Below are 23,880 nucleotides of genomic sequence, written 5' to 3' on the forward strand. Positions count from 1 at the left end.
AAATATAATTATTTGAATTTAACAGATACTGTATGTTAAATAATAAATTAGTTACCCGATATCTGTTAAATGACGGAGATGAATCCACATCAGACGGCTTTATTAAAAGATTAAAAGTCAGTATATAATCCTCCAGATTTTTCCTACCTGCAGTTGGCGCTGTGAAATGTGAAGAATTGTTTAGAAACTCTTGCTCTTTCTGTCTATGGTAATGCTAGCAAGTGCTCCGGGCTGTTTCCCGATTGGTGGCTGAGCGGCTGTTTTCAACGTGTCACGGACTGGCAGCAAGTTTCGATCCTGCAGAACTACAGACAATAAGGAAACAAGCATCACAAACCCTGTCAGTTCAAACAGACGTGACACGTTTGCACAAAAACAGTACCCTCAACGATGGCTCAGTGTGCAGCAGCAGCAGCATCCCCCGTCTCTGATCTGAACAAGAAGCAGGCTTGCAGTCAGAGGAGAGTAGCTCTCATCACCGGCATCACCGGACAGGTAAGCTGCCTGTCAAATCCCAAGGAGTCAGGACATCAGGAGGATGTAGTGTTGCAGAAAGGAAACGTATTTTTTGTGTTTGAATTTGTTAATGAAAAATCAGAACCGTTTTGTATTTTAGCGTATTTCTGTCGGAGTCAAATTGAAAGGAAGAAGCACGTTGGACAGCAAGTGCAGGATATCAGTTGAGGCATATTCACTCTGGGGTTGCTTGGTTTGATACATTGTAGCGAGATGTCCTCGCTTTAACTTCTCCAGTGTGCTGAATAGTTTTGTTTCTTCGTGTCCTGGGTCATCTTCATATTTTGTGGGAATTGTGTTTTCACACTTTAACAGATTGAGGGACGCTGCATTGTTAGCAACTTCTCTTTTTTGTGTTCTTTCTCTAGGGAAAAAAATATTCCGTAGTATTTTTTTTAATCAAATCTCTGTATTTCTTTCTCTCTACCCATTTCGCTCTCCTGAATATTGTTGCGTAACGCATTTGTTGTAATTCCAGCAAAACCTTTTTCTTTTCCTGAGATCCATGCATCCTCGTGCAATGCATTTCCTGTTTGCTGATGAACAGGTCGCCACCTGCTCCCCGGACACTGAGGTGGAGCATAGTTGTTTCCTTACGCGGAAACTGAAATAATGCGACGTGTAAGCCGAGCGCCAGTCCTTTGTATTTTATAATGACTTTATTACAGGCTTTGCATGTGTGCTGTTGCTATAGCAGAGACAATATAGACATGAAATGGTCAACACAGCTGATATTTTGACATATTTCAAGTCTTAAGGAGATCCACTTGCAAGTGTAACCCTCTGTATGATAATACTGTAGTCAGTTTAATGATCTACTTTAAATCCTTCTCTTTTTAAAAGGATTGCATTTTTAACAGTATTTACTTGCATTTTTACAGTAGAGACCAGAATATCAGTTCCTGGAAGCCTAACGTCTTCTGGTATTTGTTACAAGTAACCAATTAAATATTATCCTATTTATTTTCTTAGGTGCATATATAGAATATGTCCTAAAGTCTTTTAAAAATAATTACTCAGAATATTAACCTTCATATTGACAGATGACGTAAAACACTTTGGAGCCTGATCAAAAGTATTACGGCTCTGTGATAAATTAAATTGGAGCAAATCAGAGAGCTCAGGTGGGAAAAAGCCCAGCAGGCCCTAGAACTGAGTGAGACCCCTACAGTAGAGACGCTCCTGTGTCACCTGTTGAACTGGTGGAGTCAGTTTTGCCCAAAATGCCACGTCTACATTGCCTTTCCCTTTTTGAAACATGATCGTTTGTATTGTTTTTTCAACTTCTTTGTCATACTGTCATACAGGTTTTCCCAGCTCTGGTCTCCTGGGTGGAGTATCCAGCTTGTTTTCTATGTATGAGTAGCTCTCTAACTAGGAGGTAGGGTCCTATTGACCCAGTTATGGTCAGACTAGACCAGTTTGTCCCTTCACAGCCTTAGGCTGTTGACCATTTAAAAGAAGGGAAGAAACCTGCTGGGTTTAGGACCCTGAGGTACGGAGGGTGGGGGGACTCCAGCTGCCATGTGTCTTAGTTCTGATCCAGGGTCATGACTTTCTGTTTTGTCGACTGGTGTAAAAGACACGAAACACCAATGCCACTGGTGTAAATGCACAACCAAGATGCACAGTAAATTTTATGCAATACTGTTCAGAATTCAGGAGTCATTATGGACAGTGGAGCTGATGAAGAGAATAACATTGCCATTTTTTCTACAGTTTCATTTCTGGATTCAATCATTCTTTTGCATTCCTTGAATATGTATGACTGCATCCTGTCTACTGCTGTGATTATTGATGTTTAAGTTTCTGTTTTTCCTGGAAAGATGGACAGCTGGTGAGAGTGTGTATCTTAACAAAGCAAAACCTTCTTCTGTGTGGAAGTGCATTTGGATCTGAGCCAACGAGAGCTCTTTACCCAAAGGTTTGTACACTAGGAGTATAGGACAATTTACCTTGTCATGTTGTTGAAGCCAGTACAGTCCTCTTGTTTGTGGCCTATTGTCCTTGTGTTCCCTTTATATGAAATGTATTGGATACTCTGGACACACACTTACATTTCTGTACTTAAAATATTGAACCAGCGGTTAAAATGCACACCTTGTCATTGTCAAAACAAGGGGCCCCTGTACAATTGGAATGCTTTCCTAACAGTTTCCTAACAGAAGTATAAGCATGGTTGTCATCTCAGTGCTGAGGCAACGCCCTAACCATTGTCTGTAATACGTTTAGACGACACTAGTAGAAGCTGAGCATTACAAAGATGATATTCACTAAAGAATTACCACCAATAATGTCCCATATACAGTGTCCATTTCCTTGTGTCTCTTCTGAAGGCTTTAGAATAATTAATTATGGAAGTAGCAGTTCTGTGAAACCGCATTCAAGTAATGTTAAACTGATTTATCAGGCATAATACACACAAACTCTCCCCAGTTGCACAGCCTTCCTAATTCAGGAACCCATTTGGCTGTTGTCACACTTACAAAACTGCCTACTGAGTGTCTGTGGTATGTGATAAAAGAGGAGCAAGTTCCTTTTGTTCAGGGATGCAGAGATCTTCGTGTGTTTTATCTTGTAGTAGCTCTGTCGACAAGCCATTGAACTTGATGTACAGTATATAACACTGTAGCACTCTGGAGCTTTTGGCATTGTCAATACATATTCATGACGAATGTCTGAAAAGTATAGAGCACCCAGGGAGTCATTCTTCACAGAATGCTGTGTTTCTTTGAATGAAATTGGCAAGAGTAGCCTTTGGCTGCTTGAGTAAGAGGGTTTTTGAGGACATTAAAACTGAAACTTAACTGCCAATCAATGGCACGTTCATCATGCCTTAATGTACAGGGCTAAATCATGGACGTGATCTTATGGGAACCCATAAGAGGACTGGAGTTATTTCAGTTGTGCTTTTTGTGGAAGACTTTGCATTTCTAGTGGGAGAACAGATGCACCAACATCACTCTTCTCCCACAAGAAGAACCACAAGCACTGAATTATCCGCCATCACCTCTGTTGAGTTGGTCATGCTGTCCATGTGTGAAACACCATACTCCAAAAGGTCTTCTTCGCTGAGCTTAGCTGAGGTAATCGAAACCAGGAGACATGTTTCAGAGGCAGGGTAAAAGCCATCATGAAGAACTGCAACATCAGTATAAACCCCTGGAAGCTGTGGCCCTTAACTGAACCAGAGGGAGTAGAAGAATAGCTGGGAACAAGTCCAGCACTTTGAGACACAGAAGCAAAGCGACAGAGTTGAAGAGAGCTCACCGTGACTGGCTTGCACAGTACATGACCAGATATCTCTCGAGACAACACCTGCTAACCCTGCAAGCGAGTGTGCCGGTTGGTTACATGTTGGTGTTATGACTTGAGGTCAAGTTCATGGTGGATGATCATCCTTAGCCTGTGAAAAGACTAAAACAATAAAGGGTTGAAGCAGATGTAACTTTCTCAATGCTCTTTTGTGTTGGAGGTTTTCAGGGCGCAGACTGGACAGATTCTTGTTGTCACCTATAAAGCATACCTCTAGAGCACTCAAGATGTAAGAGAAGTTAATGGGGGAAAAATGGTCCATTCTGCCCCTGCATCTATTTTGGTATTACAAGAGATTTTTATAGGATAAAGGTTGATTTACATGTACAATCGAGACAATCAAGAAAAAGAGAAAGACAATCAAGTGCAGAAAGTGAAAGAAACACAGGGATGGACGTGGCCTGCATTTCACAGCAGGTCCAGCCAGTTCAGGTTTTAGAGTCGGAGCAGGCAGCACGAGGCCTTTGCTGGTTCATGCTTGAAACCTTGTTTTAGTAAATATACATACGGGGACACAGATGAGTTAAATCATTCGCTGTCTTCTCCATTTGGACAGTTTGTGCAGATCTGCATTTCGTTGTGAAACCAGGTTACCATGCTATCAGTAAATTGATTTCTTCTCCTGCATTTCAGTCCACTGTGTGGCATTAACCCATTTGCTTTGCGCCACTAAAATGGATTCTTTGATCCTGTGTCTGGGTTGTGTCATTATCAGCTCATCATCACAAGTTAAAAACCATTCATTCTTGAAACTTGAATAACCCTGGCCTCCTTTTCTATGGGTGTGTTTGCCTAGCCTACTTTTCTATGGGTGTGATTGCCGCGCCTTAGGACTGTTTCTGGAATGTGGACAAACTAGTTTCAACTGTTGTTCATGCTATTCTAGGCAACAAAGCAGATATGATTCCCTTCCTGACAAAGGAATATAAATTTATTAGCACTATATGACTTGCCTGCCTCTGTATATCTTGATGACGTGGTAAGTAATCATCTGCAGTAAAAAATGAAATCACAAATGGACCATTGGTGAATAGTTATTGGCAGTGTTTCCATAAGAAGTCTGCGCCTTTATTATTTTTAGCTTACTCATATACAGTATATGTACATATGATGCCTTTATACACAGTGGGTATGGAAAGGATTGACCTCTGTCTTTGTCCTTGACCACATTAGGCTATGTTACAGTCTCAAATTGCAACACATTTGAACAGGATTTTTTTTTTGTGTGCAATTAACAAAATATAGTTAACAGTTTGTTGGGGAATAAGCATTTTTATTGTAAAAGAAAACTGTATGAAAAATAGAAAAATCCCGTTTGTGCAGGTATTGTATTCAGCTCCCTGAGACTGAAGCAGCAATTACAACCTTAAACACACCTGTGTAATATGTTGAAACCAGCCTTTCGCATCTTGTGGGTTTAATTTTCACACACTCTTCCTTGCAACATTGCTCCAGCTGTTGCAGGTTACTGGGGGAGTGGTGGTGACCAGCAATCCTCAGCTCCTGCCACAGGGTTTCAATGGGACGTAATCTGGACTTTGACTGGGACACTCGAGGACTTCCACCGTCTTTTAAACCATTCAGGGCTTACTTAGCCTCTGAGGAAAGGGTCATTTTCCTGTTGAAATATGAATCTGTGTCCTAGTTTCAGGGACTTCTCCTACTCGTGTAAAAGTGCTTTGGGATCTTTTGGGATGAGACCGATGACGTAACATTCAATTAAGACATGATTTTGATTTTTTTTTTTAAGCAGGGGATCCAGCTTCCAAGAAATCCCTTTTAATAAGGATCTCTAGTTTAGATTTAGATAAATTAAGAGCTTACCTGCAAGTTATGCAGGTTCACTGGTAGGTCCATTGTCATGAGTAAATGAGTGCGGATTTCAATTTGAGGGTGAACTCCCTGTATTTACAGGAACCATGTGGAGAGTGTGAAGATCTGCACTTTAGTTTGTCAGGAAAAAAGACCATAGATGACGGAAGATGTTTTCTTAGAGGCTGGACTAGAGGTTTGGTTACCAAAGTGGAGATGAAACTTCACTGAACTGGTTTTCTTGTAAGGAAATAAAAAAAATTGTTTAAATGTTTGCATGCAGTGTATTTGTGTCTCGATACATAACAATTAGTTAGGTCAGAGTTCATTGCTAGCAGAATATTAGAATCTTTTATATTCTTTCTTTTTTTAGTATAATTGACATAAATACCTGAATGAGATACATAGCTGTATTACAGGTTTGTGTATAAATGTATATTTTAATATTTATTCTTCCTTATTTTGTGTATGTAGGTGAAAGGGTAAATTTTAATATGATTGCAGCTAATTGCCAATAAGCAGTCATTAGTGGTTCAAAACTACCACATAAGTAATTGTGAAGCCAGACCGACTTGCTAGTGTTAAAACAGTGTGCTTGTCCTAAAGCTCTCCGATGTTTTTGAGTGCTTCTTTCTGAGAGTAAGTCTATTTGATGCTGCTGTACTCTAGGAGATAGCAGTTTAATTCGACATCTGTGTGAATACATCTTTTTTATTTTTACATATTCTCCATCATTTCACACCCTTCTAGTTACACACATTATTTTTTCTGAATGCTCTTAACCTTCATCACCCAGGCAACAACCCAAAAACCCTACCGTGCTGCTCTTTCCCAGCAAAATCTTTAGGCATCGTCTTCTCTGTTTTTTTTTCCTCATTTATTTGGTGAAACACAGTATAGCACGTCTGTCAGATTGTCTTGCCATTAGTGTCTGACCATCTTGCGTCTCCAAAAAAAAAAAAGATGGAGTGGAAATCAGGGCTGTCCATTTTAGGAAGGACTAGAGATTAATTTAACGCCAAGTCAAAAGAAAGTAGAAAAAAAACAAAATTTCACTCTTGAAGCCTTCGTCGGGTGTCTAGACATCTTCGGGGTATGCACACTTAAAACAGGCTCCGCAGCTCGAAAAAGTTTTTCATATTTCTCTTTGCTTTTCAGCAAGGAATGATTCTCTTCTCATTCCTTAGATGCTTGCCTACTGCTACAGTTACCCGCTCTGTCTAATTTATACTGGCATATAGTTTGTGCTCATTTGGAAAGACAGTGTGAAAGTACCCAGATCACATTCCAGTATCCCACTGTATTTTGAGCTGTGTGCCTTCATTATATCTCATTTTGGGCAAAGAACTCTTAGTGTAAAGAGCATTTTAATTTTCTAATCATCTAAGTATTAGATGTAAGTCAACCTTATTACTTGCTTTTACATCTTTAAGTTTTTCAGGGTTCAATCTCCTATAGGACAGAGAGCTGTTTGACAGGATTTGTTTAGCATTCCCATCCTTCTGATGATCCCATAACAGAACAAAGCAGTAACTAAGGAAACTTTCAAAAGTACTTTCTTCGTGTCAATTTATCCACTGGGATTCATAGTTCCCATATTTTGTGCCTAATTTCTTGTTTTAAGGGATCAAGCACAGACCAGTGAAAAAATTGGATCTTGACAACCCTGTTCTTGACTGAGTTTGGTTTATTTCAATTAAATATCGATCATGTGGTCTGTATGAAAAAAGGTTTACTTTTACTAATATCTTAGTACTTTCTTTTACAGGAAAACCAAATTGTTGTGTAGTATACATATTTTATTTCTGGGTTATGGGAAGATGTGTAACACTATCCTAGTCTCCATGCCTAATCTCAATTTTTTAAATCCTTGTACTGTGCATGTGGAATGATGCTTGTTACAGTATGTGGTCTGTTTATTTTTATACTTGCTTGCTAAGGACGTTCTGCTTGGTCATAAATTTAAGTATCAAATTGTTTGGCATTGAAAGACGTTCTCTAACTTTTTATGAAGCCAATTTTTGGTAACGGTGCAGGCCGGAGAAAATTATCCTTTGCCAAGCTGAAGTTTTTCCCCACTCATTAATGTGAGAGCTCCAAAACGCACCACCATTCCTAATTGTTGTGAATTTTCTGGGGGGCTTATTAATAGGGTAACATTAATGTCAGATCATTTAATGACTGGCTTTGACGTAGGTGGACTAAATTCTTCTAGGAATATAAAAAATCTATATTATATTAGAAAACCGTACTAACTATATCTTAAGACTTCAGACATTTCCCTATTTCTGTTAAATGGGGTGAATTGTTTTGGTAAATTATAGGACTTTTATAGAATGCATGTTAATCTCTAAACCCCTTTATATGTTTTTAAAATTGATTTAAGATGTAATTAGTTTTTTCTTTCCAAATATCTTTGTATGTTTTGCAAAATCTAGTTTTAAGTTTAAAACAAGAACATTTTATTTTTAGGGGTTTGAGAATTGATTTATCTCCATGTTAAGAATGTGGTAGTTAACAAGCACCGATACAAATTAAATTCTTATGTTTTATCTTTTTTGTTCTTATTAGCTGCGGTAGTCATATTGGTTTGACTTCTGTTTAAAAATTGTGTGGTACTTCATTTCCTGAGGTACATAGCATTCTTTTAAGGATTTGCTGTAAGGAAATTTTAACAGTGAACAATTTAAGATAATGTAGTGAGGAGTCCTCCTGATATTTTTTAGATGGTTTTCCTGCAGTCAGGACCACTTTATTTATACAAGATTAGTTTGTAAATTGTGTTGAGATAGTTCCAGCAGTTAGTTAGTATTTATTTAGTTGACTCCTTATATAAGGGAACTAGATTGGTATCAAAACAGTGTTTAAAATGGTACATGATGGACTACATTATTGGATAAGAAAAATAACACAACTAGTATAGCAAGTAAGTGACGTTTTACATCACAGCAGAAGCAAATCTAGAGCTCTATATATTTGAAAATGATCTGGATGGTATTATAACCTAACCCTTTTTAAAATCGGATTCAAAGCAGAGTGATATTGTATTATCATGCTCAAAATAGGTACAATGCAAACTACAATGTTTTATAGATGCTATCATAATTATAGTTTTTCTTTCGGATTTTTCTGGTCAATACATTTCAGAGCATGCTTCTGTAGATCGGCAGGATCTCGGTTGAAGTGGTGTAATGTTGCAATCCGAACAGAAGGTGGCGCCTTGATGTTGTATGTCAGCTCAGCTGCACAGGGTGCAACAGCCAGGTCTTACAATATACTGTACGTCTGAGGCCGAGCGCAGTTAGCAGTAGCTGCCGCAGAACTGGAAACTCCTGACCTCATATCAGAGCTAAGACACGTGCGCTCCAGCAATAAAGTACAAAACTCAATGCCACGTGATACGGTTATTTCTAGGACTATTCATTACCCTTCCGAAAAAAGGTCATACATTCAGTTGTTGTTTTGCGTGTTAATAGTCAAAGTCACAACAGAGTTGAGTCTTTTACAGACTTCTAATGCTTTGGGCTCTTTTTCAAATGTTATCCATTTTAACATATAACATAAAGGATATTTACTTATTATTGCTATTGAGAGAGATTAGACTGTATGATAGATTCTAAAATCAAACAGATACAAGTCTTAGTTTGGTGTCTACTGTACTACGTGTGATTATGCCTGAACAATAGGAGAGAAAGTTATTTGGGAAAAGGTTATTTGTGGTAACATACAGTAGCTTTGTTAAACGTTTTATTTTTACCCAGGAAGGCAGGTCCTTGGCGCGTTCAAATATGATTTTATTTTACAGCAGTGGTGTTAAAAACATTGTAGACCCTTGTTTGTTTCATACTATATCTGTCTGGAGTTAATTATAGTTGCACCAGCTTTCATTAGCACAGACTTTATATCTTATAGTCAGTAATGCTATATGAAGGAATGTGTTTATTAGATAATTTATTTGATAATGTTACTTAACCTTTCCTTTATTCTGCATTCATCAGTCAAAAAAACCCAAAACAAACTTGCAACCTGGGGATAATGTGTCCCAGCAGCCTGTAGTATACCAACCATATTGCTCTGTAGATTTAGTTTAAAATATACTGAGAATAAAAAGAAACATGATTTTATGCATTTATATTTTTAGAAACACACAGTATACAGATAATGGACAATGATAAATTGACTGTTTTTGGTGTCAATTTGATTAATGAGTTGGTCATGATAACTGTGATACAGTTATGTGACTTTGTTGTGTAAGAGCTACATCATCTCATTTGTGACAGAACTGATTGGACACAGGTGATGAGGTGATTTAACTTGTTAAACATCAAGACTGGTGAAAATCAAGAATGAAAAACACTGAAGGGAGATCAGTGTGCTTTTGGTAGGAGGCTAAGTCAGTGCTTTTTGTCTCACTCGCTGGGACTTCACAGCCGCCAATTTGCCACTTGGCAAGACATTACAGTCAGTAATAAACCGGGTAAGTAAACTGAGAACATTTTCTCATTTCATGTGACGACTGTGGAGACCCATTTATGTACCAGGACATTACTGGAGCAATTTCAGTGAAGTGCCTGGCTCAAGAGTTCAACAACAGCAATGGGTCTGAACCCACAGTCTCCCAGTACAGAGATCTAACCAGTACTCCACTATACTGCCTTTCCCTGGGCCCACAGTCCAGGTACAGAGGGGTACAAGGTGGGGTCCACCCTGGCTGGGACGCCAGTCCATCGGAGGGCGGACGCACAGACACAGGCAGGCACTCAGGAGAACGTACCTAATCCATGCAGATAGCACCCCAGAAACTGAGCCCGGGGCCCGAGTGTGCGAGGCAGAAACACAAATCCCCGCCCCGCCCATGGCATGTCTGATAGCACATCAGTCTACTACAGTACACTCTTACACATTTTCTGGTCATTGCTTTGTAATCTGTTGCTATTATAACTACTGTTTCTTTCATTCGCTCAGTACGTAGTATAAGCTCATTCATACATTCTTATATAATTTGCATTCACACAGCTGTGTTGCTAACAGGTATGGTGCTGTCTTGGCTTTGTGCTTAATTGCACAAATGAAGTGAGAATAAGTGAGGAGAAACCAGCCACTCCTGTTTATAGTATGGTACTTCTGTTCTCCCAAACAGGAACTGAGGTTTCCCTGAATCATCAGTACATTTAAACTATTTGTTACAGAACTGTGTCGTTTTTGTTAATATGTATGTAATGATATCACTATCACTGCTTTTTAAAACAGGGATATCAGACTCAATTCCTGGAGGGGCCTGAATCTTCTAGATATTGGTCGAACCTAAGAAGTCAATTAAGCACTTGACTACTTAGAAACACTATTTCTAAGAAACAGACAAAAACGTTTTTCCCCAGTAACCAATGTACAGGATTTCTCTGTAGGAACTTTACAGTTTATTACAGAACACATTCACATCATTAAAGATACAGTTACCTATAAGTCACCTCAGAGCCTGGTAAGACATATTACAGTTATTCAGCTAAATAAACAAATAATTAGACCAACTATGTAACGGAGAATGTGGGTGGAACAAAATCCAGAAGACACCAGGCCCTCCAGGAATTGAGTAAGAAATCCCTGCTGTATAGAATTATAAACACAAGAAGGTGTAATATTTTGTAAAGACTGCAATACAGGAAGTAGAGTTAATTAAAACCCTTGCCTAAAAGCACCAGCTAATTACTGAACTGCCAAGTAACCCAATACTGTATTAGTAATTTAGCCATTGACTGCACTCATTCCTCCATTCACTTCCACAGACAAAGGAAGGATCTGATTTACATCAGTACACCTTCAGATAGTTCTGTCAGTTATACATCGGTAACCAAGTAATATGTCATCTCTAATGTGGTCGTTAAATACAATATGCTGGATTGACTGGATACCTAGAGATTTGATAAGAGCTGAAGTATGAAATCACATTCTGAGCAAGGCTTGCTATTGCAATATACTGTATGAGGAGCATCACAACAGATGAAAGAACCTAGAACCCGCATCAGAAGAGCCTTTACTCGGTTCTTGTCTGGTCTAGGTACCGGACTAGTACCAGTGACTGGAAAGGCCTCCACAGCCTTACTGTGAACTTGGATGAACCACCTGCTCCAAGTCCAAGATTTAGCAGAAACTGCAGTATTATTGGACCACAGGACCACAAGTACAAGATGGAGAAGGGATAGTGTTCAAACTTACTGTATAAGCATCGGATAGCACAAATCCATCTAAGGCTTTTTTAATTCGTTTAGACATTTTCCCATTCTGTCCTTATCCCTGAATATCGCTGTTTTCCCTTCTCTGCTAAGAACCACCAAAGTGGAATCTCATCACAATCAGTAGAGCAAATTGACTCAAGTGACAGCCAGATGTGACAGCACGCACTTAAGATCGTCCCATTTCTGGCATCATGTGCTTGCTTTAATTTCAGTTGGTTTCCCTCCTACAATATTAATCTTGATAAAAATCTCTAAATCAGTATTGCATACTGTGTGCTCTACAGGTAGATGTAATATTGATGACACTTTCATTCGTTTTGTTAGTACATGAGCTGTACTCCTATAATATTGTAGGTAAAATGCAATTTTAGTTGAATAAAAGTAGTGCAATATATGTACAATATATTAGTACAATATGTAAATAATACAAAATATGTCCTGGTGATTGATGCTAGTAGTGATAATATTATTTCAGTAATAAACTCGCTGTATATTCTGGAACTTTCCCATATACTCCACAGTTCCATTTAACAGGGTTGTAAATATTTAGTCTGTGCAAGAGCTGGACTAGGTTAGTCCAATACTTCAGTATCCCATAGATCAGTGTTTCTCAAACTTTTTGTACCAGGGACCTCGTCCTTTGAGGACTGCGTAGTTTAAAAAGTGGCCCATACAGTAAATACAGATGCTTAGAAATGTTGCAGGCTCAGCTTGCCAGAAGGGTCAAAGTGATCTTGGAGATAATAAGGGGTGTTGCATGGAGCGAGCTCTCTGTGACAGAATGGGTGTACTAACAAGGGAGTTAAGAGTTAAAAAAAAGCATTCATGACAATGCTAGCGAAAACAAATCATGCCAGATTTTACTTTTGGAACGTTATAATTTTTTCTCCATGGAACACCAGTTTATTCTTTATTCCAATACTTCCTCTCTTAGAATGAGCAACCGTGAGCTCTCAAAATTCCAGTTTTAATGCAACCAGAGGATTATCCATGCAAAACCAAGCTTTGCACCTTTTGTGCATTTGGCCGCACTGTGATGATGGAATTTGTAGGGTTATCGAATCAGGTCATTTAAAAAAAAAATCATGATCTGAACTTCTTTACTTAGCTTATTTCAGCTTTCTGTGTTTGGTTTTGCAGTGACACTGTGTCGACATACCATTTCACATGGGTTTATTTGTAGTAGAAACTCTTACAGGATTCTCTGTGTAATGTGGGGTATAATGGTTTGTCATACAGCAGTATCATCTAACTTATAATTCATAGCACACAAAGCTCTCTGGGGTCATTCTGCTGCTGTATTTATTGCTCTTGGCTTGTATTACCTTGGTCCAGCTAACTAGACTGGGAGAGTCTGAAGTAAAGTCTTAAGCTTTCATTTCATTCCAACTTGAAAACTGCATGTAGTGTTTCACATCCTGTATAAACTAGTGCTCAATATCTTAGCCCTCAAACACAGATGTACATTTGCAGTGTTTTTTGTTTGATACTGTTTTGTTTTCTTAATTTCTCTGTTTCAGTAATTCTCCGTTTTGTACTTTCACATTTCAACCACAGGTACCGCAGATGAGAGTGAATAATGCAAAATAGTTTCTAAGATGTTGTTCAAAATAAAAAGGGTTGTAAATCCACTATCCATCCTGAGAAACCTGTAATGATTTAGCAAAGGGGATATTGTTGGAATTTGTTTTTTGAGAACCTTAGGAGGCCCTACTGAAAAAAGCATTTTTCTGCCAATCTTTGAGTAGCTTAAAAATCCTTTTAAATTGATATATTTTTTTCCTAGCATCATGGATATAGAGTGCAGCTTAACATAAATAACTTTAAAATACCTTTGCCGCAGTATCTTAGGAGACTGAACTATTTAGAGTGGTTTTTAGTTTGAAGAGGTGGTTGAGTTGTGTGAAAACATCCCACTTTACAGTAGACATCTTTCATTTGAACGTTGTTTTAAAAATAGAGAGGAGTTAACAGGTTTATTTTCAAGCCTTTATTTTGTGGTGGTGTGAAAAAGGTGCTTGATAGGGGTGCTGAGATTAGCATCCCATGAAGTTCTCCACATTGCCAAGATACAAGAAAATTGAGATTTATTTTTGTGGAGCGGGTGCAGTGAGGGTCAAGCTTGATATGTACAGTACACAAATAGGTGAGAGAAAGTGGTTCTGAACAACTGAGGAAAAGTCAGGTAACATATCCTGGGGCTTGGCCATGCAGCACTGTGTGCAATAATGTGATACTTTTCATTAGTTCTGGAAAAAAAAACACATCAAATATAGAGAACATTTGCACAACAACACTTTTCAATGCTTAAAGTTGGATTTGGCTTTAATTATGTGAGTTACTCTAGACCAGTGAAGTTTTTAGCTATGGGACAAAGAATACTTCCCACATACTGTGTTAAAAAATGACATTCACCTCTGTGGTACTGTTACTTATTTCTTTGGTGGTAGCTACTGAAGCTAGCCAGGAAAGGTGTGTATATGATTGATGCAGGAAGCCTTATCAGTATTGCGTGACCTTCCTGTGCAGGAGGCTATCTCTGAGCACCATGAGCCTGAGAGATGTCCAGACTTACATTCCTGAGCTCATTCCCTCTGTACTGTATACATACTATTTGTGATGAAATGACTTCGGCAAGCTAGAGCACCAGACACCTTCTAAATAAATGGAGGTATGGGTACCTCCAGTCATTCGGCACAGCAAAGCGAGACATGGAGACAAATGAATACACTGAAAAGCAAATAGGGATGTTTTTCTAAAAAAACCCAAGGTGTAGCAACTATCAAGTAGAAAACAAGGCATCAAAGGCAGAGTGGGTTCTTGTGTGCCCTATCAGTTTTCTTAAGAATACCTCGGGTCCTGTTAAAACTAAATATCCAATTGCGGGTGCTCATGAACTGTCTCAGTACTTGAACTATTACTTGCTTTGGCAGACAGAGCTTTGCAAAGAGCTTTTTTTAACGAACATAAAAAGTACAAATATAAACCCCTATTAAAAACAGGTACAAATGACTGGAGCTCTGTGGCCAAATTGGACCTTCCATCTGTTATTTAAGCTTACATGCGCCAACCTTGTCAGGCTAAGCAGCTGAAAGTGCTGTACTTACCGGAAACCAGGGCATTTATGATTGAGTTCCTGTTATTGACTTTTTCTAGACTACATGCCAAGTTTTACTAGACATAGTACAGTAGGTCCACTGTGGAAGCTTTATATGAAAGCTGTCTGAGGAATACTGAACACTTCTTGTTTCTAAAATTGTGCTCTTTTTTTTTTTTAAATGGCCGACTCTAGATTATAGGTAAACCCAGGGAACCAAATCTCACTTGAAGTGATAGATACAGACATTGAATGTCTCTGTTACATCATTATAGTTTTACAATTTGAGTATAAGTGCAGCAAAACCTGTCTTTTGTTTCTTAAGGGTGGGGGACTCTATATTTACTGCATTTTAATTGGGAGGGTCAGTGTGTGAAATAATGTGAATAGTCATGTGTACTGTATGTGGTCAGTGCTTCATCTGTTCAACAGTTGTAGTGAATTCCATTATTGAATTACATATTATTGCTCACAAAAATCCAATTTTTTCTACTTGGTGCTTTGCAAGTCAGCAGTTTCGACAGTATTTCAGTTAATTAGGAGAGCTTGTGTGTGATTTGAAAGCAGAGTGATATCCTCATATTAATCTGTGTGTCTTGCTTAGGGTAATCAGGTGGTTCAGAGGCTCTCTGTATCATGGTTCAGGCTGCGGCCTTTGTACAACTGAGAGAAAGACCTGTGTTAAACTTTGCCTCATGTCTTGGAAACTAATTGTCGACATTCTTTCATTCAGTGTGTACTGTGGCTTTCTCCCAGACACGTTTCAGAAATAATAACAGAGTTATTTCATTTTTATTTTGGCCCTGGTGCACACTGAATAGCAGCGATACATTCAATCCCCAAAAGACTTGTAAACTAATATGCCTCCTGTATTGCATTTGGAATTTGGGTTTTGTGAGAGTATCTGGTGTCACTGTTTAAGAAGAGGCTCAAACTCCGTAATGCTCAAATTCCGTATTGACTGTATAAATCCTAAAACATACTAGACAAAGTTTTTGTTACCTAACCTGCTAGACAGTTAGAAAATGGAGTGAATGGATCTTACCTCTTCCCCTGTTAATCATCAGTGAACCACCTTCTGTACTAGGGATGTTGAGACAGGATTTGTTTAGTACCCTCAGTATTTTCACTCCAGAGCTCACAGCATTGGGGTGGTGATGCTTAGTGGGTGAGCATGGGTAAGCCTGCCCAGCTGTGTAAGTGTAAGTGGGGCCCAGGTGGTGATCCCTGCCATGGGAAAGGTCCCATCCAGAGAGGAACTCTCTAGTCTGCTCAACGTTACAGAAACCAAAATGAGCGCTGCGGCTCAGGTTTGGACCTTACCTTTCTTTACTTGTAGAAAAATCGGTTTTGGGAAAAATAAACTGATTTTTTTATGTCTTAAGTTTAATAAAAGAACTTTCCGATGCCATTACAACTATGGAGAGCAGTAGGGCATTTAAAAATGTGGCAGGTTATTTTTTACATACAGTATCCTTTCTTACTTGATGACGAAGAAAAATGCCTTTGGCTGGAGTGTTATAAAAAGGTTTTCCTTTATTGCAGATATTCACCACAGCATAGTTAGGGGAATGTGTAACCTTCTCCCTCCACATCCTCTTGAGTTTTTACCAGGAAAAATGTTTCCTCTCACCTTTTTCCACAGGAAACTTCATTTCTATACAGTACATTTAATTCTAGGTTTTTGGACTACAGTTAAAGTTACAGTAGAACTTTGAACTTCCTTGCGGGAACTTCACATGAGGGGTGTCGAGCTCAGTTCCCGGAGGCTTTAGGTCTTGACTTACTTGGTCTGCAGTAAATGGTCGATTAACTTGTGGATGTCTTTCTGGCCTGAAGACCTTTACATGGCTATGGTACCAGGAGAGCACTGCGCCTTTTAAAATCATCACCTTCAAAACATGCAAAAATAGTGATGGCTCCAATAATAAATAATAAGGTCCTAAATTAAACCAAAGGCTAAGTTGAAGTGACAGCCAGGACACACTGAAGACTTGTTTGAAAACCCTGCTTTGGATATGGTAAATAGTGTACCGTGAATAAGAGACTGCTACTGAGATCTAAAGAACAAGGCTACCCCCAAAATACTATTTTCCTTTTCCCTTTTCAGTCAGAAAAAAAATCAGTTAATTTAAATTGTCAAAGAGCTGTTTATTCCTTTTGTTGGAGAAATGAGTATCTATGGAAATCTATGTGTTTACACAGTATGTTGTCCGGAGTTCTAATTATATATGTAGTAATATGCAGTGAAAAAATCTCTTTCATAATTATCTTATTAGCATCTCACCAACTTTATGCACCCTAACAAATTTGTGTTTGAAGTCAAACAGGGAGAAATTGCACTTTATTGGCAGGAATGACATGCATTCCCCATGGTATTGGTGACTTGTGCTTTAAATTAATGTTTTTACTGTATATACGTGCTTGTTTGAATGCTTACTAGTTTAATACTATGTCTTGTAATGTGACTTATAGCTGTGAACGATTGCTCAACAAAGGTATGAGCTGTGTAATGGTTTTCCTTGCGATTTTGTTTTGAATAGTTTTAGAAATATGTCAATATACTGTAGAAGCAGAACGATATCTTCTACATTCTTTTAGTCAGCTTTGGGCATCTACTCAGTTTGTGAGACACGCTCTTGCTGGTTTAACATCACATGCATTTGAATAATATACATCATATACATTTTCCAATACCTTTTTCATCACTGTTGTATATTACATTGTTTTATGAAGATCATCTGCTCTATATTCCACTTTGTTATGTACAAGACAAGCAGCGCAATACAGTACACACCTCAGAGCTGTGAAGGTTACACTGCCTGTTCTGATGTCAGGTACTGTAGAAAGTGGGGAAACGATCTTTATTAGTCTCATGTAGAAGGAGGACCCCTTTGACACAGTGTGGGGAGTTCGTTTTGCTTTCCACCATTTTCTGTGATATTATAAAGGCTAGTGCTCACTGTTGCCCTACAATCCCAAACTTCCCAGTTCAGCCCACTGTTTGACCACTGGGGGGAAGGCTGCTGAAAAACACATCTAGTGTTTTACGGTACAGTATGTATAAAGTATAAAGCCCAGATATGGCTTCTGTTCAGAGTTAGAGCTGGCAGTATATGATGTATTGTATATTGTAAATCAAGGAGGTTTAAATGTTACAGTGTACAGGGTTAAACATGTCGATAAGAATGAGAGCTGGAGGTGAAAGGTGTAGCAGGGCTGGCGTCCTTCCCACTTCTCAATCTGACTCATATTTTCTTGAAAGATATGTTTGTTATAACGTCTGTTGTGCTGCTAATACCATCTGGGTATAGACCTCTGGTCACTGCAGTACAGAAGTGTGTGTGCCTGTATTGCCAGAAATAATAATAATAAAACAAAGAATCTGTCTATATTCATTCCCGAAGATGGATACCGGGTCGTAATGAGATTTGAAGTTCTGAGTGGATTAAATAAGTAGCAGCTTTGACATCGCTTTCGAGTGCTTCCAACATCTTTTCTTAATTTGTATCTACAGTAACCCCTGGGGTTCGTGTTTTAGTGTGGTACATAACTTTTTTACGTTAGGTGGGGAGAGACGTGATGACTGAATTCACAGACGGAGACGCTGTAAAGCCCCCTGTGGCTGCACTGTGGAGTGTGCAGTCCTTGCTAAAAGGGCTGCAGCTCTCAGAACGAGCTCCACATACACCTCTAGTGTTTTACACAGTAGGCCCTGAAGGCTGAAAAAAAGTTTTTTTTGTTTCTGGAATAAAAATATAGTTTGTATCATTACAGGTTTTCACAGTAACCTAATATAGCTTTTAGTGATAGCTGCTTCTATACTGTAAGTGCTATGAACCAAGTAAGGTTATGTTTTGCATTATGATTTTATACATATTAACCATGTGACTGTAAGCCACAGATTGTAATAAATATTTCTGGTTTCTAAAAGCTGTCAGCACGTCTGTTTTTGGACGGTAGCCATCCTAAAACAATGCATATGTGAAAGGCAGTAAAACCTAAATCGACAGAATAATTGAAAAAGTTAGGGTCAATCTCCTGACCCATGTTCACCTTTTCTAAAAGTATCAGTGCCATGAGTGGTTCTAAAAGAAGATTAAATATTCGGTCTAAATCAATTACACTGCATCTGACTTTTTTTTGCAGTAGATACAAATGTGTGTGGTGTTTTGATGGAGTTCGAGTAACAGCAGATGAGTTCTGTATTTTGAGTTAAAAATAGTCAGTGAGTTTTCCCAGCTCCCATCATAATCTTCTGTCCTCAGCCAGACTCTTGGCCAGTTACTGCTTGTAAATCAAAATCTGTTCTCAGCTGACACATATGGTTAAATAAGGGATCTGAGTGATTGCTGAATTCAGAGAATTGACGAACCACTAATAAATACACCTTTATTAGCCTTTTTTTCCCTGAGACAGATACATCCAGAACCTTTATTACAGGGATCTTCTGTATATATTCATAAGCTAAGTTTTTGAGAAGGGTAATATACGTTTGTTGCTGGAAATGCAGAAGAGACCGGAAACCTTCATTATTGTGCTTAGAGCTCTGTTCATTGCATAAGTTGCAAGTGAGACTAAACAGCCAGCCCTTATTTACATCTCCACTTTAATGAATAAAATATTGTTTAAGCCCCCAAAAGATTTGATAAAAACCACTCTGGTCTCTGTATTATTTAATAGAGATTGAGGTCAGGTTTCTGTTATTTAAATTGAGTGTCTAGACTGCAGAATCTTTTTTTAACTTTGCACTGGCTACTGACAAACTCTGTCTGATACTAGTCCTAGATTAGGGATTTCTCAGGTGGGCCGGATACAGATCAGTAGCAATTACTCCCTTACAGTGGGTCTCTTGTTGATAAATGGACTTGTCATCTTAATGGAGCGACTGTGTCTGTCTGACATCTCTTTCCTGTGTTGCCCCGGCTGCGGTCTGGAGGGAGAGCGAACTTCTGGAACGTTTTCCAGAGGGCTGGGAAGAGGCCTAAACAGATTTTACCAATGTGTTCCCAGTGTGCGTGAGGAAGATCAACAGGGCAGCTGTCCCGTCTGGCGTTTTCCCATTCTGAGCGGGGCTCTGGCATGTTGGGCTTTGACATGGAGAGAGCATGTAACTTTTTAAAAGGCCTGAGTGCGTATTTTCATGTTTGTGTTAGAAGACTTCCCAGAATGTTGCTGCTCATTTCCTAAAGCTCTGCCTTTTTTAGCATCACTCATGGCCACTTCTCCTTTGTGACCTTTCTTGTAATGGCCGGTGTTATTCCTGTGTGGAAAAGGTGTTTTTTTAAAAATTTACATGAATCCAAAATCGCTGGTGTGCAGCTGAAATCCAGCAGTGATTGATCGATACAGGAATTTGCCAAGGCTTGCGATGGCGTTGGGGATATCACTATCCTAGGACGCATTCTGTGATCGGAAAGTCGTGTATTCCTGGTAAAGGCGACCCAGCAAACTGGAGCCTGTCTCGGCGGCATAGAGTGCAAGGCAGGACTGCGTCTGGGAAGAGACGCAGTTCCATCGCAGCCTTCCGTATCCTTGCTGGCTTGTCGCTGGGGGGAAATGGCAGCACTTGAGGAAGCTCACACAGACACGGGTGGGCATGCAAACTCCTAACAGAAAGATCCCGCACTGCTGTATCGAACCCTGGACCCAAGTGCAGTGAGGCAGCAGTGCTAATCGTCATGCCCCTGTCCCAATTGTAACCAGAAGCAGTACCATTCATTTTTTCTTTGGATTCTGCAAATGAAACACAGTAATGACTAAATATATGAAAAGCGTTTCGTTATAATTCTGTTACTATGAATGAGTTCTGATTTGTCGGATCAGTTGCAGTTTTACAGGGGAGGAATAATGGAGCTGGAGTTGGGTGACATTAAACTGTCCTCTCAGATTGACACTTACAGTACAATGCAGTTCCCACGAACATCTGCTGGGGTTAAAACTGTGTCCACGCCGAGATGAAACGTTGTGCTCTGTAGCGGAGTGCAAAAAAAAAATCTATAACCATGGGAAAACCCTGAGCAGATTATTTTGATTATGAAGGCTGTACCTATTTGTCTTATTCCACGTATCGTCCTGCAGAAATGAGTCTCGTGGAAGAGTGTGGTGTTTTATGAAAGAGGTGAATTTTTCAATACTGCTGAGCACACTCTTTTTCCCTTCCCAGCTTTTCAGTGCGATGCAGCTCATGGCGCTTTTCGCTCTGCGAACAGGGCATTGTTATTACAGCTGGGAAGACTGAGGCACAGGGAAGTCAAGTGACTTGACTGGGGTCACACAAAATCTCAGATGGGATTAGTTAGACTGGGAGGTCCAGGGTTCTCATTTTCTTCTCCTGCAAATAAGTTAGCTTTCTTGATGGTCGTCGTTTAATTAAAACAAAAAAGGTTTTTGGTTGTCGGTCAGGACAGACAGATTGGAAAACCGTTTTTTTTTTTCAAAAAATGTATTTGATCTGTTGCTTTAACCCTCAGATCTTTGATTAGCGTTCTGAATATGAAACGTTGTTTTGTTTCCTTAACACTGTAAACTGTAATTACTGAGGGGGAAAAGTGGAAAAAAAAGCTGTCTTACTTTTGGTGTGGTTTGCCTTTCCTGTTTCTTCACTTGACTTAATTTCCATGGAAGCCAAACCTCTCTCAGGAAAGCAAATAGACTTCTGAAGACGTACATTGGCAATCCGGATTTAAAAATGTTTGAAATTACACTGTGTAGATGTGCCAAGATTCCAGCAGGGGGCACAGCAAGCAGTGCCAGGTTTCAATCAGACTGGTAATAACTGTTGGTTTTATTTTTCTTCTCGCTCTTAAATAGTTCTGTGGCTGTCGAAACAATTTTTTTCTCACTTAAGGCTTAAGTTATTTTTGTCTTCTTGATGAAATATTTGGTTGCATTTTTTGGATTCAATTCCATATACACATGAGATACAGTCTGTATCTATTTCTTGTCCCAATGCGTTAATAAATGGTTTAATGGATTGCCTGACTTCACTGGCATATGTCTTGAGAACTAATGCTCTTTTTCAGTGGAATCCTGTCCGAGAGTATTAAACAGCCTAAGTAGAGAGCTATAAAGTCACTGTAAAGAAGGGAATTGGGAATAGGTTAGGATTAATAGGGGTACTCTTTGGTCCACTTGCCAGTTGAAAGTTATAAACCCAGTATTTGGTGGCCTTAGATAGAAAATTATAAACCCAGTATTAGATAGAAGCAAGACGTCTCTGGTACAGTAAACAAAAAGCCACATTCAAGCTCCCGGTTTATAACTGGGGATCCGCATAAGAGTTTGAAGTTTCAATTTATTCTTGGCCTTGGTCTAACATTCCTAATATTCTTCCTTCGATACTGCTCTGCAAAATAACTTTACTCATGCTTGCCCTTCTTTTCTTTACAAAGCATTCACAGCAGATCAAACTCAACCTTTGTCAGACAAATGCGATAACCTCTAGTCACAGGCAGAGACTCCCTGTCTTCAAGGAGTTTTCTAGTCATTTTAGTTTCTGTCAAAAGTGATCTGCTATGCAAATGTGCAGATAAATCCTATAAATGAATTTCAAAATGCGAATACTGTACTTCTACTACTGTTTGTGAGTGTACAAATTTTCCAGACTAGTTTAACTGTTTATTGGATTTAACACGGCGGAAGACCATGGCAGATTTTTATTCACTTTTCGGAAAGGCAAGTAAACTGTCAGAGATGCTCTTGACTGCAGTATCAAAGTTTTCTCATGCTTTTAGCTTTATTTGTAACACATACTGTACACAATGCCAAACTCTTTTATTCTATTTTATTAAAATTTGCCGTGTCCTGTGTTTAGGTGTTTAGATCTCCAATGTAAAAGTGGTTATTTACTGTATGGCCCGTTGTGTTTTGAATAAAGAGTCCCCAATGTTTATTATTTAACCCGTGTTAAAATGTGTTTTTTAAACGCGGTGCAGTTTTTAACAAGTGTTGTGCGTTTTGTTTTGGGGGTCGGTGCTTTCACTCTCATGTTTTTAGAAATAACCCTAACCAAAATGGCACAAGAGATGACTGTATGAGCTTGTGATTCTCCTTGTATTAGGCAGTTTAACAAGTAATTTCAGCACCAGTCCTACAGTATGTAAAAAGCCAGGCAAGATGGCTTTTGTTACAGTCCTGTTTTATAGCAGTGTACCCAGTGGGCAAACGTGCGTGGATTTCGGACGATTTTTAACGCACTCAGTCAGGCTTGGCTGAATAAAAGTATTGTTACAAAAGGTGTGTCTGTTAAGTTCCTGCTGACGCTTGAATGAACATTTCTGCCTGCCCAAATAGCTGCCTTTTCTATCATTTCTCTGTATTTCATGCACGTGTCCATATATCAATAGAGGTGCAATAAAGTGAGAGGACTCCGATTACTCACTGCCCTTTTGTTCTCCGTCGTCTTGATAGTCAGAGTGTGTAGGTGGTATGAATGATGTTTGTTTGGGAGTGTTTTTTTAAACACTGAAACAGTGCTCAATGAGACCTAATGGAAAGGCTCGGAGGCAGGAGGTGGGAATAGATATTGAGCCAATATGCAAGTGCAAATGTGTTTACTTCAAAGCTTGTTAAAAATAACAAAGTACATGTCATTTTCTTGCATTAAAGAAGGTGGGTTTACTTTATATATTGTTGAATAATTGCTGCTTACCAGCAAAGCTGTTGATAGACCTTGCTTTAAGCATCTCTTCCATGCCCCTTGTCATAACACAGAAAACATTGGAAAGGGAAAATATATATAATGCTTCTGATTAATTACTATTTTGACAGTGACTCATAGTACCTCACTTAATTAAGCCATCCTAAGTCAGTATGGCGAGCGAGTCGTTTAAGATTGTTTCAGCTTTTTGATGGTCATTCTAACCTTGATTGTGAAAATGAGCTCAAGAATTTAAAATGGGAGGA

At 39.0% G+C, this 23,880-nt stretch overlaps 1 protein-coding gene across 2 annotated transcripts in view; it reads left to right on the forward strand.

Annotated features, from left to right (window-relative positions):
* Positions 1-228: 228 nt before the first annotated feature.
* gmds (GDP-mannose 4,6-dehydratase) overlaps positions 229-23,880 on the forward strand; it is a 303,343-nt gene continuing 279,691 nt past the window's right edge. For both annotated transcript variants that reach the window (XM_088919281.1, XM_088919282.1), the window contains exon 1: positions 229-495. In XM_088919281.1, coding sequence (XP_088775407.1) covers positions 391-495 — 105 coding nt within the window. In that variant the 5' untranslated portion in view covers positions 229-390. The remainder of the gene's footprint in view (positions 496-23,880) is intronic.

This window comes from Atractosteus spatula, chromosome 6, assembly GCF_055471065.1.
Source record: "Atractosteus spatula isolate fAtrSpa1 chromosome 6, fAtrSpa1.hap1, whole genome shotgun sequence".
Taxonomy (NCBI): Eukaryota; Metazoa; Chordata; class Actinopteri; order Semionotiformes; family Lepisosteidae; genus Atractosteus; species Atractosteus spatula.